Source organism: Pelobates fuscus, chromosome 4 (assembly GCF_036172605.1).
Source record: "Pelobates fuscus isolate aPelFus1 chromosome 4, aPelFus1.pri, whole genome shotgun sequence".
Classification (NCBI taxonomy): domain Eukaryota; kingdom Metazoa; phylum Chordata; class Amphibia; order Anura; family Pelobatidae; genus Pelobates; species Pelobates fuscus.
Genome location: NC_086320.1, coordinates 172,835,595 through 172,852,034, shown reverse-complemented (window position 1 = coordinate 172,852,034; position 16,440 = coordinate 172,835,595). Strand labels below are relative to the sequence as shown.

The 16,440-nt window shown below is 39.8% G+C and overlaps 1 protein-coding gene across 3 annotated transcripts in view; it reads left to right on the top strand.

Moving 5' to 3' along the window:
- The window catches only part of EXOC2 (exocyst complex component 2), a 269,142-nt gene that overhangs the window by 97,124 nt on the left and 155,578 nt on the right, over positions 1–16,440 (top strand). For all 3 annotated transcript variants that reach the window (XR_010090747.1, XM_063451784.1, XM_063451783.1), the window contains one exon: positions 12,749–12,829. Coding sequence is in view for 2 of the 3 variants with exons in the window: in XM_063451784.1 (XP_063307854.1) it covers positions 12,749–12,829 (81 nt within the window). In the remaining variant the exon portion in view is untranslated. The remainder of the gene's footprint in view (positions 1–12,748; positions 12,830–16,440) is intronic.

Here is a 16,440-nt window from a genome sequence, read left to right as displayed (position 1 = left end):
AGCTATCTGTCAAAATCCAGCTAGTATCAGGTTTTGAGTAGATGGAAAAAGTATACATGCATGAGTTGCTAAGTCTAGAAGTAGCTCAAAACCATCCCTAAGATCTTGGGTAAAAAATAGTAGGAGGTCTAGAGTAAATCCTAGCTGAAAAAAACAACGGTATATCGGCTTCAGAACACTGTTAGCATACTAATCTTGCTCAAAGACAAAAAGTCTATCTGAAAAGCTATCTGCTTCAAGAGGACCTAGGAGGCTAATAGCAGGAACCCATAGTATTAAAAAAACAAAGTATATTTGAGCCTAAAGTTGGCGTCTTGCTCGACGCGCGTTTCGGCACTATGTGGCGCCTTTTTCAAGAGCAATTAAGATCGTGTTGAACCCGCCGAGTATTTAAGGGGTAAAGACCCGCCCCTCGGTAACATCATACGGCCAATCCTGTGCCGCTACGTAAGAAGAGGGGAGTGTCCAAAGTTCAAAGTTAACCCCTACAATCATGGGAAGAAATGAAATAACGATTGATAAATAGTAACCAACTAACTCATGTCGAGATATATCTTAATGTTATGATATAAAGCTAAAGATAAACCAGATGTAGACCTTAACCTCTTCAGGAAGGGTGACGGACGAGGTCTGTCATCCGGTGGATGCCCTTAACGACGGGTGACGGACCTCGTCCGTCACGCGGTAAAATTAACCCCGCGATCGCCGCAGTGCCGGCGATCGCGGGGTTAACGCTGTTGCTTGGGTGCCTCCGAGTCAGGGGCAGACCAGCAACAGCAAATTGCGATGTCCCAGCACATGTGATCGCTGTGACAGCCAGTCACAGCGGTCACAATACTGCTGGAATATCTGATCTGCCTCCCTCCACCTCTTGTGGGTTTGTGAAGTGGAGAGAGACGGATCGTTGCAACATTGTGTCCCAGAAGAATAGTGAATATCTATTAAAGGTTCCTAATCCCTTTCCCCTTTATTGAAAAAAAATAAATAAATAACCCTTTTCCTGCTGCTTGATCACTGCTAGCAGTGATCAATATACAGGTCACAGTACTTTACAGTACTTTTTTTTTTTACACTTAAGGGTTAAATTTTATTTTTTTTGTAACCCTAAGGGGTTCAATTTTATTATTTTATTTTTATTAATTTGTGATTTAGTTAGTTGGGTGGGTGGAATTTAGTGGTAATTGGGAAATTTAGTTAGGGGTTAAAAAAAATAAGTTTAGTTATTTAGTTAAAGTTTTCTTAGCTGTGTTAACTGTATTAACAATGTTGCGAAAGTATAGCGCAGAGGAGGCTTATGCCCTGTTAGCAGCCGACTCAGAGGCGACCGACACTGCCTCAGAGAGTGACGCAGGGAGTGACGCAGGGGACAGGGATTATGTGCCAGATACTGCAGGAACATCAGGGGAAATTGCTGATTCCCCTAATGTTCAACATGGCGCAGATGACTGGGTACCCCCTAATCATTTTTCGCCAGACATCCCAGTGTTCACTGCCAATCCTGGCATACAGGCTGACCTGTCTGGCTATAATGCGCTGGATTGTATGGAGCTATTTTTGGGGGATGATTTTTTTGGGGAGGTAGTTACCCAGACGAATCTGTATGCGGAGCAATATCTTGCACGCAACCAAGACTCCCGAATCACCAGGACAGAGAGATGGTACCCAACCAGTGTGCCAGAAATTAAACAATTCTGGGCACTGACAATGTTAATGGGGATAGGTAAAAAGCCCACAATTAGAATGTATTGGACTAAAAATCCTATTTTTAATACCCCCATTTTCTCCCAGACAATGCATAGGGAGAGATATGAGGACATACTGCGTTTTATGCACTTTAATGACAATATGAAGTGCCCCCCAAAAGGTCATCCGCAGTATGACATTCTTTATAAAATAAGCCCTTTAATTTCCCACTTAAATGAAAAATTTGCCACTATTTACACCCCCAAAAAAAAAATTTCAATTGATGAGTCCCTCATGAAATATAAGGGAAGACTGGGATTTAGACAATACATCCCATCCAAAAGATCCCGGTATGGGATCAAATTTTATAAATTATGTGAAAGTGGCAGTGGCTATGTATACACCTTCCGTGTATACGAAGGAAGGGATAGCCACCTTGATCCCCCAGGTTGCCCAGATATAATAGGGACAAGTGGGAAAATTGTCTGGGACTTAATAATGCCCTTACTTAACTACGGTTATCACTTATACATCGATAACTTTTATGACAGCATCCCACTCTTACAAATGCTGTACTGTTTTGAGACCGTGGCCTGTGGCACTATCAGGAAGAGTCGCACAGGTTTCCCAAAGGCTCTAGCGGAAAAAAAATTTAAAAAGGGGGAAACAGCAGCAACTCTCTGCCAGAATGAACTGCTGGCACTCAAGTACCGCGACAAAAAGGAGGTTTTCATCCTAACTACCATCCATGGGGAAAATACTCGCAGGGTCGCAGTTCGTGGCAGAGAGGAATATAAACGGGTGCCAGTCTGCATACAGCAATATAATCGTCATATGGGGGGAGTTGATCTGTCCGATCAACTAATGCAGCCGTATCTAATCATGCGCAAAACCAGGGCATGGTTAAAAAAAGTGGGCATATATATAATGCAGACGGCAGTCCACAATGCTTTTAATATTTTTAAAAAGGCAAATGCTGAGCTGAAACGCACATTCCTTTCATTTCAATTTCAGCTCATTTCTGGGTTACTTGAGTGCCACAGAGGGGGACCATCAGTGGAGCCTAGCAGAAGAATGGAGGCAGGTCACTTCTGCTTCAAGATTCCATCAACCCCAAGAAAGAAACCCCCCAGAAAAGATGCAGGGTGTGTTACAAGAGGGGCGTAAGAGTTGAGACCAGCTATTACTGCCCTGATTGCCCCTCTCAGCCCGGCCTATGTATTGGCCACTGTTTTATAATTTTCCACACCCAGGCCGAATAAGCAGACCAGTTTTGGGGTGTGATTTTAGTCAACTGTCTGGTTACCAAATCTTGGCTTTGTCTCCCGTTTATCCTGTCTTCTCTGATCCTTGACCTCGGCTTGTCCTATCGTTGTTCCATTTCTCTTTACCCCTTTGACCTCGGCTTGTACCTTGACTATTCTCTGCTTGTATAGCCCGGCCATTCTAAGGACCGGTATTACAAGTGTCTCTCTCTGTGTTCTCTCTCTTTGTAGTCTGTCTGTGTTTTGGAATTTGTGACTGCGTTGCTCCTTGACACAGATTACTGGGTACTACCCCCAGATAGGTTTAAGCCAACTATTCCCCCTTTTCACAGCAAATAGTATGCACTTGTTCATAATTTGAATTGATGCGCTGCTTATACTTAAAAATATATGTGGTATTTGAGAGGTAATTTGCAGTCCTGACCTGCTAAAATAACACTTTGGCCCAGCATCCACTTTTGAAAAATATGAAAGTGGTGTGTCTCCAAGGTGCCCCTTCAACATCCACATAACCCTGAAAAAGGTACACATGGGGGTATTGTTGCACTAAAAGGACATAGCTGAGCAACATATTAGGTGTTATACTGCCATAGCACACATAAGGATTGCAAAATATACAGTAACATCTCCAAGTGTGTGTCAAAAAGGCAGAAAAAAATGCTAATTGTAACTAGACTTGGTACAAACTAACAAAAAAAATGATCCTACACTAAGGTTTAAAATATGCCTTTTGAAATACCCTGAGGTGTCTACTTTAAGAAATGGTAGGCCTTTGTGGGGTATTTTGAACTTAAAACCTGCTAAGATGCTTGGAAATTGCACATGGGCCGAGCGTCAAAATTCAAAGTTCGGTAAAAATGATATGGCTTGGTCTCCAATGTGCCCCTTCAACATCCACAGATCACTGAAAAGGGTACACATGGGGATATTGTTACACTAAGATGACATAGCTGAGCAACATATTAGGTGTTCTACTGCCATAGCACACATAAGGATTGCAAAATATACAGTAACATCTCCAAGTGTGTGTCAAAAAGGCAGAAAAAATGCTAATTGTAACTAGACTTGGTGCAAACTAACAAAAAAATGATCCAACGCTAAGGTTTAAAATATGCCTTTTGAAATGCCCTGGGGTGTCTACTTTAAGAAATGGTAGGCCTTTGTGGGGTTTTTTGAACTTTCCAACTGCAATAATGCCCCAAATTGAAGCATAGGCCAATTAAATCCGTCTCTCAAAATTCTACTTTGAATACTGAAAAGGACCGGTCTCTTATATGGCACTGTAACTTCCCGAAATAGTGCCAAAGACATACAATGGGGGTGTAATTTTACTCAGAAGACTTAGCTGAGCATAATTTGGGGGGTTTGAACTTAGTGGCACATGTGAAATATACAAAATGCCCAGCAAAAATGCAATCCACATGTAAAAAACACACAAAATTATTTTTTACCACATAATTTGGCATATATTGGTGAAAGAATGGGGGCATGTTAAGGCACAATATGCACCTTATGAGATACACTGGAGTGCCTACTTTTACAAATGGTAGGCCTTTGTGTTTTTTTTTTTTTTTGAACAGTCAAACTGTTATAATACCTCAAATGGACGCATAGGCTCATTAAATCCGTCTCTCAAAATTCTACTGTGAATACTGAAAAGGACAGGTCTCCTATATGGCACTGTAACTTCACTAAATAGTGCCAAAGACATACAATGGGGGTGTCATTTTACTCAGCAGATGTAACTGAACACAAAATACAACTTTGTACAGGAATAGCACACACCAACTTTACAAAATAAACATGAGAAGTTCTTAGTTATAAGTTTGTGTGCCAAAAACAAAAAAAAACACAATTTTACTCCAATATTTAGCAGAGGTTGGCGGTGAAATGGCTACGTAGAAAGTGTCAAAACAACCTTAGGTAAATAGCCTGTGATGTCTACTTTATATAAAGATATACTTATGTGTGGCAATTTTGTTTTCTTTTATGGCTATTAGGCTTACAAGACAAACATACCAAATTCTAAAATCACTCCACATTAAAAGTTTATTTTACTCCTTGTGCTTTGTGACCTGTAACTACCAAAAAAAACTTAAAATCCCAGACACATTATATATTCTGTAAATCAGAACAACTAAAATGAATTTATTTTTAATTACTTTCCTTAACCTGCACTAATTATGCACACATTATGATTGCAAAAACTGTAAAAAAAACAAAACAATAGTTTTCCTTTTTTTTTGCATTTTTCTGTATTTTTTTTTAATAAGTAAGCATATATATATATATATATATATATATATATATATATATATATATATATATTATATCAAATTAAAGCCCTTTCTGTCCTTTAAAAAACAGTATATAATATGTGTCGGTGCAATAAATGAGAGAGATGCAAATTGCAGTTGAACGCAAACACCAAGAAAATGCACAAATTGCTTGTGTCATTAAGCGTAAGTCAAGCTTCTGAAGCTGTGTCCTTAAGGGGTTAAAGGAGTTTTAAACTTTACCAGCTAAGAAGATATGAAAGTTAATCTCAAAAAGCAATGTCTTCCATATATATACACTTAGAGGGGGTGGGGAATTATTTACAAAAATATACATGGTAAAGTCAGAAAATTATAAAAAAGGAGAGAATGATAAGCCCTCATTAAGACCTTTTAGACTCAGAGTTTTAAGTTGATTAATCCAAAAACATTCTCTTTGTCTGAGGAACTTATCATAATTGCCTCGCCTTGTGTCTTTCTTCACTAATTCCAGGCCACAGAAGCGTAAACCCCTGGGGTCGCTCTCTTTAATACGCTTTTTAAAGGGACGATATGTTTTGCCAACATATTTTTTATTACATTGGCAAGTCAATAGATAACTAGAAAACAATGCCTGCCATGTTGCAGTTAAAGAAGGAGGTTATTGTAAATTACTCCTTCTCTTCACTGTCTTTCACCTTCTTTGAATCCTTCTTGATGAATTTGCAGGTGGTGGATCTCCCGCATCCATATGTGCCAATGAGGGTGTTTTTAAGCCATGTTGTAGGAGTGGTTCCAGTTCTTAGATGGCTAGGAGCCATCTCTTAAGTCTCTTAAGTTTTTTCCTCTACGAGCAGTAATAGTTACATTTGGGGCTAGGACTTTTTGAAGATGTGGGTCGCCAGTTAGCAGAGGCCAAAAGCGTTTAAGAGAGCTTTTTACATTCTCCCACCCAGCATCATACGTGGCTACTAGTCGGACAGGTCCTTTAGGGTCTTCGGCAACCTTATTATGAGTAATGCCACTTATTAGAGTGGTATGGTCTGATTCAAGGGCATTCTTATTTGCACACTTAAGGCATCGATTAGGATACCCCTTTGCCTTAAATTGTTTCCTTAATTCCCTGGCTTTGATGTTAAACTCATTGATGGTGCTGCAATTACGTCTTACCCTGAGGTACTGGCCTGCTGGAATGCCATATTTGAGGGATGTTGGATGAAAGCTATCCCATCTTAGAAGATTATTTGATGCAGACGTTTTTCGATAGAGGGTAGTGTGTATCTTATTTTCAGCTGTGATTGAGATCGTTAGGTCCAGGAAATTTAGAGTCGACCCCCGTTTTCATTGGTAAATTTTAAATTTTTCTCATTGATGTTCAGAATCCGAACGAAGTCGTTAAACTCCTCAAAATAGCCATGCCACACAATAAGCACGTCATCAATGTAGCGACGCCAAAGGTAGATAAGGGGGAGATATTGTGTAATCCGTGCATGATGGACCAGGTTCTCCTCCCACCAACGTAAATGGAGGTTAGCATACGATGGGGCACATCGCATTCCCCCTAATTTGGTGGTAGTATTTATTTTTGAAGATGAAATAGTTATGTTTGAGTATGTATTCTACAAGATCCATGCAGAATGCAGTATGTAATAGCATATTAAATGCAATAGCGTATTCGCCCCTTTGTTCTAAGAAATGGCCTACATGTCTAATGCAGTTGGAATGTGGAATTGCAGAATAAAGCGCCTCGATGTCCAGGCTGCACAATTTAGCTAGAGGGGGTACCTCTAGGTTGGCAAGAAGTGCTAGGGTCTGTTTTGTGTCCTGCAGACAGGATTTAAGTTTCTCCAAAAAAGGTCTCAGGATTTGGTCTATATAAATACCATTCTGAGTCAGATTTTCAATGCCTGAAAAAATCGGGCGGCCTGGTGGGGAGGTCATTTTTTTGTGTACTTTTGGCAAGCAGTAGAAGGTTGCTATTTTTGGGTGACGGTTAAGAATGAATTCATACTCGTCCCCTGATAGCAACCCTCCACTGCAGCCTTTGTCCAAGATCTCCTTATATTCCTGAAGGAAGTCATTTGTTGGGTCCGACTTAAGCACTTTATATGGGTCACTATCTTCCAACACATTAAACACCATTTTAACGTAGTTAGGGAGATCCATCAATACAATGTTCCCACCCTTATCCGCAGGTTTCACAATAATTTCGTTGTTATTTCTAAGGGACTTTAAAGCCAGTTGCTCTTTTCTTGGTAAATTCATATTGGGGTGAAACTCTAGAGATTTGACATCTAGTTTTTCAATCTAATTTTTCATTGTTTCTAAAACTAGATTGATGTTTCAGTAATTACCCAGGTGATGGGTAAACTTGCTTTTTTGTTTGAGAGTGGTATATTTAGAATTGCCGGTCCCATTGTTTTCCTCCCATAAATCCATGAGATTCATAAGGCACTCATATTCTGTATTGGACATACCATGAGATTTTGCCTTCTTTTCCTTATTAATCTCATGAAATTTGTGGAGTGCTAGTTTGCGAGCAAACAAATGGAGATCTTTTACCCACATTAATTTATTAAAAGAGGGGACTGGAACAAAAGATAGCCCCTTTTCCAACAGTGAGAGGTGATCGTTGTTGAGAACCTGTTTAGAGAGATTAATGACTCTTAAGTTGGACCCTAGCTCATTATTAGGAATCAGAACCTTCTCCTGCCCCTTCCCCTTGCTCGGCTCCCTTCCCTGTTTTGTGTGGAATATCTGTTTCTGCAGGTTTGCATACCATTTGCGTGGCCCATCTGTAAAAAATTGGCATCTAAATCGCAAATCCTAATACCAGGTATTCTAGATTTATTAAAGGGGAGTTTACATAGTACCTATTTAGTACCTACATATTCCCCCTATTTCTATACCACTATGTAATAGTGGCTCTGATTACTACCCCTATATATTACAGGATGTATTCCCCCCATTTGTTACCCGCTCTACCGATTAGCAATTCTTGGATTTGACTATTCAGTCCATGTATGCTATTTTTGCCTATCCCACTAATTTTACTCCTTGACAGTCATATTATGTCTATTCAATTCTTACTATGACTACCCCACACTGTCTATTGGAGATTTCAACCTATATAGGAGATGTCTGCTATATTTGAGACTTATTAGGCAGACATTAATAGGACCCATTTTTACGTTTATATTTTTCTAGTACTTTTTTTCACTTTGGTAGCACTTTGGTTTTTTTTCACCACAGTTTATTTTAATGTTATCTTAAATAAAGTTTATTATTTTCAACTTTTGTATAATTATTTGTACCTTGCTTTGGAGTTATCTACTTTCTCCAATGGGCACACCCTGTGTCGGTTCTTGTCGAGGGTTAGATTTTTGCTTCCCCTCCACATTATACCGAGCTCAGGGATCTCTTTCTATTTGACTATTTTCTTTGGGTTATGCCTGTTTTGTTGCCCATATAGTCCATCCCCGACTTCAGAGTCAGCGTTGTCTTTCTCTGCAGTCATCTTTTCTATTTAACATCACAGGAGGCCATGATATAATCTTCTTCCCATTTAAAATCATCTAAAATTTGCAAACAGTGCGGAGCTGCAGACCAGTGTCTGCGATGGGCGCAGGAGGGGTATCGCACCCGGGGGCATATCGACCAAGCCGCCGGGCCCCCTCCTAGTGTCGGATCCTCGGTCAGTGACCCGACACAGTCTGCCCCAGGCTCTCCCCTAGTGAGTGGCACCCAGGGCGGACCACCCTCTCCCCCCTGCCCCTTAGTACACCACTGATTACATGACCTCTGTATTATAGAGTACTACAGAATATTTGCTACAGAGATAAACTATTAAAGGAATATATAACGTTATATCTGACTTAAGCTACTTTTGGTAATGGTATGCCATGATGGTATTAATTCTTGGCCTGCCATACTGAATCAATAGTGACATATGCATAGCAAACCTATGTAAAACTTCCATGACCATTTTGTCACTGCAAGGGAACATTGTTACACTCATGGGGCATTGCTGTAAAAGTAGAATGGTTCATCATATTCAGAGTGCAAATGCAATGCTGATTTTCTTTTTTACAATGTTTTTTTTTTTTTTTTAACCTTTTATTACTATTAAAGGTACACGTTACATAAAAATTAACAAGAAATACACCGCTATTTAGTATACATACCCCCAATTTAAACATTAGTTATGCATGTTGGTAGTGGGGGTATATCTAAAAATAGCTTAAAAGAGCTGCCGTTTTTCTGCCTGCAATTTTTGCAAGCACTCCCCCTTTTTCCCTTGCAAAGACTGGGGGGAATAGCAATGGCCATGAGGCCAGGGAAGCTTCAGCCAGGGAGGAGGAAGTAGGAGCCACAGAGGACAGGTAAGATGGAGCCCTGTGGTCACATGCTAACTGGCATCTGTAGGATGAGGCAGGTACCTTCTATTAGCTAACGGTAGTGCTTTTGTGTGTGTGTAGAGTGGTCGTTTAGGAAATCCCAATAAAAAAAACAAAAAAAAAACATTTTGAAAATGAGGAAGTTGGGTAATTGCCTTAGTCCTTAAGGGGTTAGGCATTCAAAATCATATTCAGAAAAAATAAACACAATAAGCACATACTTTCTAAACATATTTTATTGAAAGTTGTTTAGGGCTTTATAGGTAAGGGTTAGTAATCTGAATTGAATCCAAGAGGGTGCAGGAAGCCAATGGAAGAATTGACAGAGGGGAGAGGAGTGACTGGAGAGAAAAAAACAGCTTGTCAGCAGCATTCATTAAGACTGTAGAATGGCAGTATGGTTTGTGGGGTGAACAATTGGGAGAATTAAAATTTCCACTTTAGTAAATAACCCTCTTGTGTATTTAGTTGACAACTAAAATCATTGTGTACAACTGGCAGAGCATAAGAAAAATAAAATGGAAGTTCAGATTTCTTATTTTGTAAGAATGATCTAGACAGTTCCTCAAATAAACAATAACTCGTTGCTTATCCTATCTTGTAGCATTCCTTAGTAGTTAGGAAATAATCCTCTTTTCTTATAAGCCATATATGGTGTTAGTGGGTAGTTTGAGTCACAAGTCACATATCCATAGTACCTTTATGTTGCTCTCAACCCACACTGGATTTGTGATCTTATTTCCAGTCACAATAAGCATTGAGGTAAGAGGCTGATATCTGGGTTTGTAAAGCCCCTGGAATTTTGTCAGGCACCACTGTGTGCTCTTTTCATGTTGATATAAAAGTACTCATTGAGACATTTATATTATTATTTATATAGCGCCAGAAAATTATGTAGCGCTGTACAATTGGTATAAATAAAACTTTAAAAGGGCACTTCTCATTTATGGCGTACAGAGTTCTAACTACTTCTAACCACTTCAACACCAAAATAGAGTATAAATGTTTTTATTGTCGTGTATTTTGCTGTATGAAAGCTAGTCCATAATGCCTTGCTCGCCCTTATTTTTTGCTCTAGTTATGATTACCAACGTGTAGAGAAACTAATTTCTTGGTCAGATTCCATCAGTTACTAATATAATGAATGTGAAGTTGCTGAAAATGGCTGCTCACCCCCTGCTTTCAAATAGAACAGGAAGTGTCACTGGGGGATAGCATTCTTACAGTCAGGAAGGGGGAGGAGTGAGAAGATTACCATTTAACTGCATTACATTAGCAGTCCAGAGATTGATACATATTGCTACAGCAGTTTTGAATACCTTTATTTTAGAAAAATATGATTTAAAGGAACACTATAGTGTCAAGAACACAAACTCGGAGCCCCCCTCCCGCTGGGCTGAAGGGGATAAAACCTCTTCAGCCACTTACCTTAATCCGGCGCTGGTGACCTCTCCTCTCCCTGCCGACGTCAGCAGAGCCAGAGCCACGCGCGCATTCAAACCGCCCATAGGAAAGCATTACTCAATGCTTTCCTATGGACGTCCAGCGTGAGTTCAATGCGATTTTTGCACTGAGAATTGCGGAAGCGGCTCTAGAGGCTGGATTAACCCTCAATGTAAACAGAGCAGTTTCTGTGAAACTGCTATGTTTTCAGCTGCAGGGTTAAAACTAGGGGGACCTGGCACCCAGACCACTTAATTGAGCTGAAGTGGCCTGGGTGCCTATAGTGGTCCTTTAACTGTATTTAGTGGGCATTGTGCTCAAATGCAGACATTCTTTTTATATTCCAATGCAATATTTAGTAGCTGTACTGCTAGTAATGCCTCCAGGGTAATTACAAATACCTATAAGCAAGGTAATTACTTTAAGAATCCCTCAGCGCAACTCATGAGAGCCTTATGATCTAATTTGGCTCCACGCTTGTGAGTATTGGAATCTATCTATATTTATCCATTATACTTTGACGGTATTATCCTATGCGATACTTTCTTCCACAGATCCATCAAAAGTGTTCCACCTATTGTATGTATTTATCTTGTGTTTATTTGAGTGGTATAAGGGGTTCCCACTCAGGTGGTCCACAGCACTAGTTGCTGACACTTTTTTCCCCACATATTGTGTATTGTACCTTCTTTTGTAACCTATACTTTTTATTGATATACTTTTGTCAAATGTACTGTATTTGAACAAAAAGGCATTTTTTCTTTTATAACATTTCAGGCCCTGTGTAAAATATTGCTAGATAATGGACACTGTATACTGTCTAAAGCTTTTCATTTTTATAAAGGTTGAATTTCTGTCTTGTGATATGTTTATCTGCTAGCTATGCATCCTTTGCTTCAAATAAATGTTATGCTTATATATTTTTTTTATCAAAAAGTGCTTGGTAGTGAAAAGGTTAAGTCTACAAGCAGGTCTGTTATAGTATGTGGGTACTATTGGTTCAACTTGATTTATATTTGGGCACTGTCCCTGTCAGTGATGGAAGCTGGATGCAACGCAATTTTGTTATGTAGTTTCCCTCGCTCCCTTTTTGCTTTCTGTACTACTGTGGTTTTCTTATTTCGTATTGTGTCAAGTTGAAAAAACACTTTTAATCTTCAAATATATAAATATTAGGATACAAAATCTGATAATTCATGAGACGTTCTGATTGACATGTTTAAAACTTATAACCCACAAATGTAGGCTGGTAAAACTTGTAACCCACAAATTTGGGTAAGAGGCTAATACCTGGGTTTGTAAAACCAAGGGAATTTTGACAGGCACCACCACAATGTGCTCTCTTCATGATAATAAAGTAGCACCCATTGAGAAAAAAATAGATTTTATATATGTGAAAATCCATATCATTACAACTTCAAAAGGGGCACTTTTAATCTTCAAATATTTAAATATTAGGACCATACAAAATCTGATTATTCACTAAGCATTATGACTAAGACATGTAAAAATTATAAGAATGATAACTTAAATAAATGTGCTGCTTGGATTAATTATAACCCACAAATTATTGGTGCATGAGCTGGGTTACACGGCAGTACAGAACACACACATTTGAATGCAATGACTTTTTAAAAGCAGTAAGGCTAGTTGTAAACTGTTGAAAATCACTGGTTTACACCTTCTAATGACATTTTCTTTCCAGCAATCCATCAAAAATTGGAGGTGGATGGAACGGAAAAAGTGGAAGGGTCGATGACGCAAAAATTGGAGAAGGTTCTGAAAAGTAAGTATTATATTCCCAAACAAAACTTCTATTAACAGCTTAAACGCTTCCTTTCATCCCTGTCATGCTAACATGATCGTGCTTATTCCTAAAACACATTTATTTATTATGCAGTGATTCAATGCTCATTTTGAAACCAAACACACGACTTCGGGTATGAAGAGGAAATCAAATATTATGAATTTTTAAAAAATGCTTTTTGTATGTACTATGGAGATATTAGGGTCACTGAGCGAAGATTAGTGCAAAAGCAACAACATTATAGAAGTTGTTCTGTAAAGGAAAATAAGAAACAGTACAGTAATTGCACCAAAACTGAAACCTGGTATAATATGGTCATGGGATTTGTCACAAAAACATAACTTTTCTTAGCCAATATAATGATTATTTTTTCAGTTATTTGTAGCAATATCAACCAACTTTTGATTGGTCTAGAAACTATATTTACTTTTTTTTTTTAGAGAGGCAATGGCTTCTAAATGTTTACATTGACAAGATAAACATTTTGAGTATATAACACAGAATGCACTGTCTCTTAATCCTTAAAGGGACCCTATAGGCATCAAACAACTATAACTTAGTGAAGTTGTTTTGGTGTATAGGTCATGCTCCCCTGGCTGTGACTTACACAACGTGCATGAAGAAAGAAAAAAAGTTTCCTTTTTAATCAGATGTTAAATAGAAGGTTTTAGCTCCTGTTCTGTAAATTGAACTTTAATCACACACAGGATTCTCCTGCAGGGTCTAAAAGGCTATCAACAGAGTAGGAGATAAATTCTAAATTAAACAGAATGTGCAATAAAAGACATTTAAACATTAGTTGTCTCCTAACAGGAAGTGTTGAGGATTGCTGTGCAAGTCACATGCAGGAATGTGTGACTAGGGCTGTATAAACAAAGTGATTTAACTCCTAAATGGCAGAGAGACTGCAGGGGCATAATCTTTATACCAAAACGGCTTCATTAAGCTAGAGTTGTTTTGGTAGTTCTAGTCTCCCTTTACTGCTTAAGTGGGCCCTTAAGACTATGGAGTTTTTTCACTAAAAAAAAATAAAAAATGTAAGCTAAAATATTAACGCTGTGACTGTAGAACTCTCTACATATGAAAAATAGATATAGAAACGCATCAGAAAATTAAGTGAATTTCAATCCATAAGAGAATGTGTATACAAATTTGTCTAACTATCACTATGCCATATAATATTTTTATAAATTATTATTTATAGTGCTGTACAATGGGTGGACTAACAGACACGTAATTGTAACCAGACAAATGGACGCAAAAGAACAGAGTGGGTTTAGGGGTCAAGATCTTACATGTTAGAGTGACTGGGGTATAGTGACACAAACGGTATAAGTAGGGATAATGAAATTGGTTGCTAGAAATGTTTTCACTGAGAACGTGGGTTACTTTTGACAGTTGCAGGAAAGGAATCATATGGGGGAAGGGGGGTTAAAACCGCTAACAGTTTAAATTATATGCTTTCCTGAAGAAGTGTGTTTTCAAAGATGTTTTTGAAGGATTGGAGACTGGGTGAAAGTCTAGCGGAGAAGGGAAGGAAGTTCCACAGATATGGTGCAGCCCTAGAGAAGTCTTAGAGAATAGCATCAGGTGTGGGATTACGGACGTAGGTCTTCAGCAGAGTGTAGGGGCCTCAACGGGACATACTTGTGTATTAGGGAAGATAGGTAGGTTGGAGCAGCATTATGTAGGGACTTGTAAGCAAGCACCAGAATCTTAAATTGAGCCCTATATCTAACTGGAAGCCAATGTAGGGACTGACAGAGGGGGGAGGCGTGGGAGATGCGGGCAGACAGGAAAATGAGCCTTGCCGCCGCATTCCTTATAGATTGCAACGGTGCAATCTGGGAACATGTAAGACAACTGAGAAGGGGATTACAGTAGTCAAGGCAAGAAAGAACAATGGCATGAACCAGCACTGTAGCCGCGTCTGGTGTTAAATAGGGGCGGATGCGAGCTATGTTTTTGAGATGGAAGCGGCAGGATTTGTCTTCTACTGGACATGAGGGGTGAAGGAGAGGTCGCAGTCAAAGAGAACACTCAGGCAGCGAGAATGCAAGGTAAAGGTGGTGGTGGCGCCGTTGACTTGGAGGGAGACAGACACGGAAGTAGCAACACTTGAGGGAGGAAACAAATCTCAGTTCACACTTGGCCTTTTATGACAATCCCCATGCAAGGGGTACGCCCACATGAACCTTGTCGGAGACTCCAACACAAAGACACAGACCAAGAAGAACAGTGACCGACAATCTCCTCTCCCGGTAACTTCGGCTGCCGCTGGGTAGAGAAACCGGTTGTCTCTTCTCCCTTTAACCCCTGGGTCGTAAACCTGTTCCCTACCGCCCACTAATAGGCGTTTCAGGATTCCAGGTGGGCGGTAGGGATTCCCTCGTTTTGAGAGACTCGGCGGGCGGGAGCGAGCCGGCGGTACCCATGCGACCGGGTACCGCTGTCACCATTTGCGGCCCCATCCCGCGCGGCAAACCATCGGGGACGCCATCCAAGTGGTCCATCGGGTAGCCCATGCTGTCAGGATGTGGATTGTAAGGGGGCCCGGTCAGCGCTGGGCGCTTTAACAGCGCGACCGGGCCCCCTGTGATTACATCACACGCTGGGAGGAAGTGACTGCACGTCACTCCTCCCAGCTAACACACAGACCGCGTGGGAGGAAGGAGGAGGGAGTCAGAGTGGGAACTCTGACTCCCATCCACCTGAGCCACCACTGAACCCCAGGGAATGTCACCCTCCTGCACCTAAAAGGTAGGAAACAGGAGGGTGACTAAAATATTTTGTGTGTGTTTGTTTGTGTGTATGTGTCTTTGTATGTATGTCTTGTGTGTGTGTGTGTCTCTGTCACCTTCTGGGGAGATATTTTACAAAAACAGAATATTCAGTTTGTATTACCGTGCCCATGGGGGGGCAGAGGAAGGTAGTTTTTACTTACTTGAATCTATCTCTCACGGGCACTGCCATCTTCTTCCTCAAAGTCCTCTTCAGCTCATCGTTGTACTCTCACGATCCTCCATAGGATCCTCCATACAAAGAGTGACAGCAGAGAGCTTGAAAAAAGTAACTCTGCCTTTTGTCGGAAAAATTATATAAGAAATTCTTACACAGTCTTTCTGAATATTTCATTTAAGGGCTCTAATGTATCCAAGCCAACATTCACTTACACCAACAGCAACAACATGTAACAATGGTGCAAAACAGGAAGGATCGTATAAGTAAGGCCTGCTAGAGAGGACAGTGTAGAGAGGAATAGTTTATAGTGAAAGAATAAGCAAAGAGAGTTCCCTTACCTGATATACCGGGCCCGAGATTTATGCAATATTCTTGCCTTACCATGTGCATCAGATATACACTGCCAAGTTCTGATGGCTGTTACTACATTCAATAATTACATTTTGAAGAATTTCTACTTTACAATTGGTTGGATATGTAAATATAAATCATGCATATATATATATATATATATATATATAAAATATATGCCTGAGAAATAATGTTTGCAATCAGTGTTTTAGGTGTACAGTGTCCAATGCATCTATATTTCATATTTGGTTGTAATTTCTTTTCTTTTCTTTTTTTTT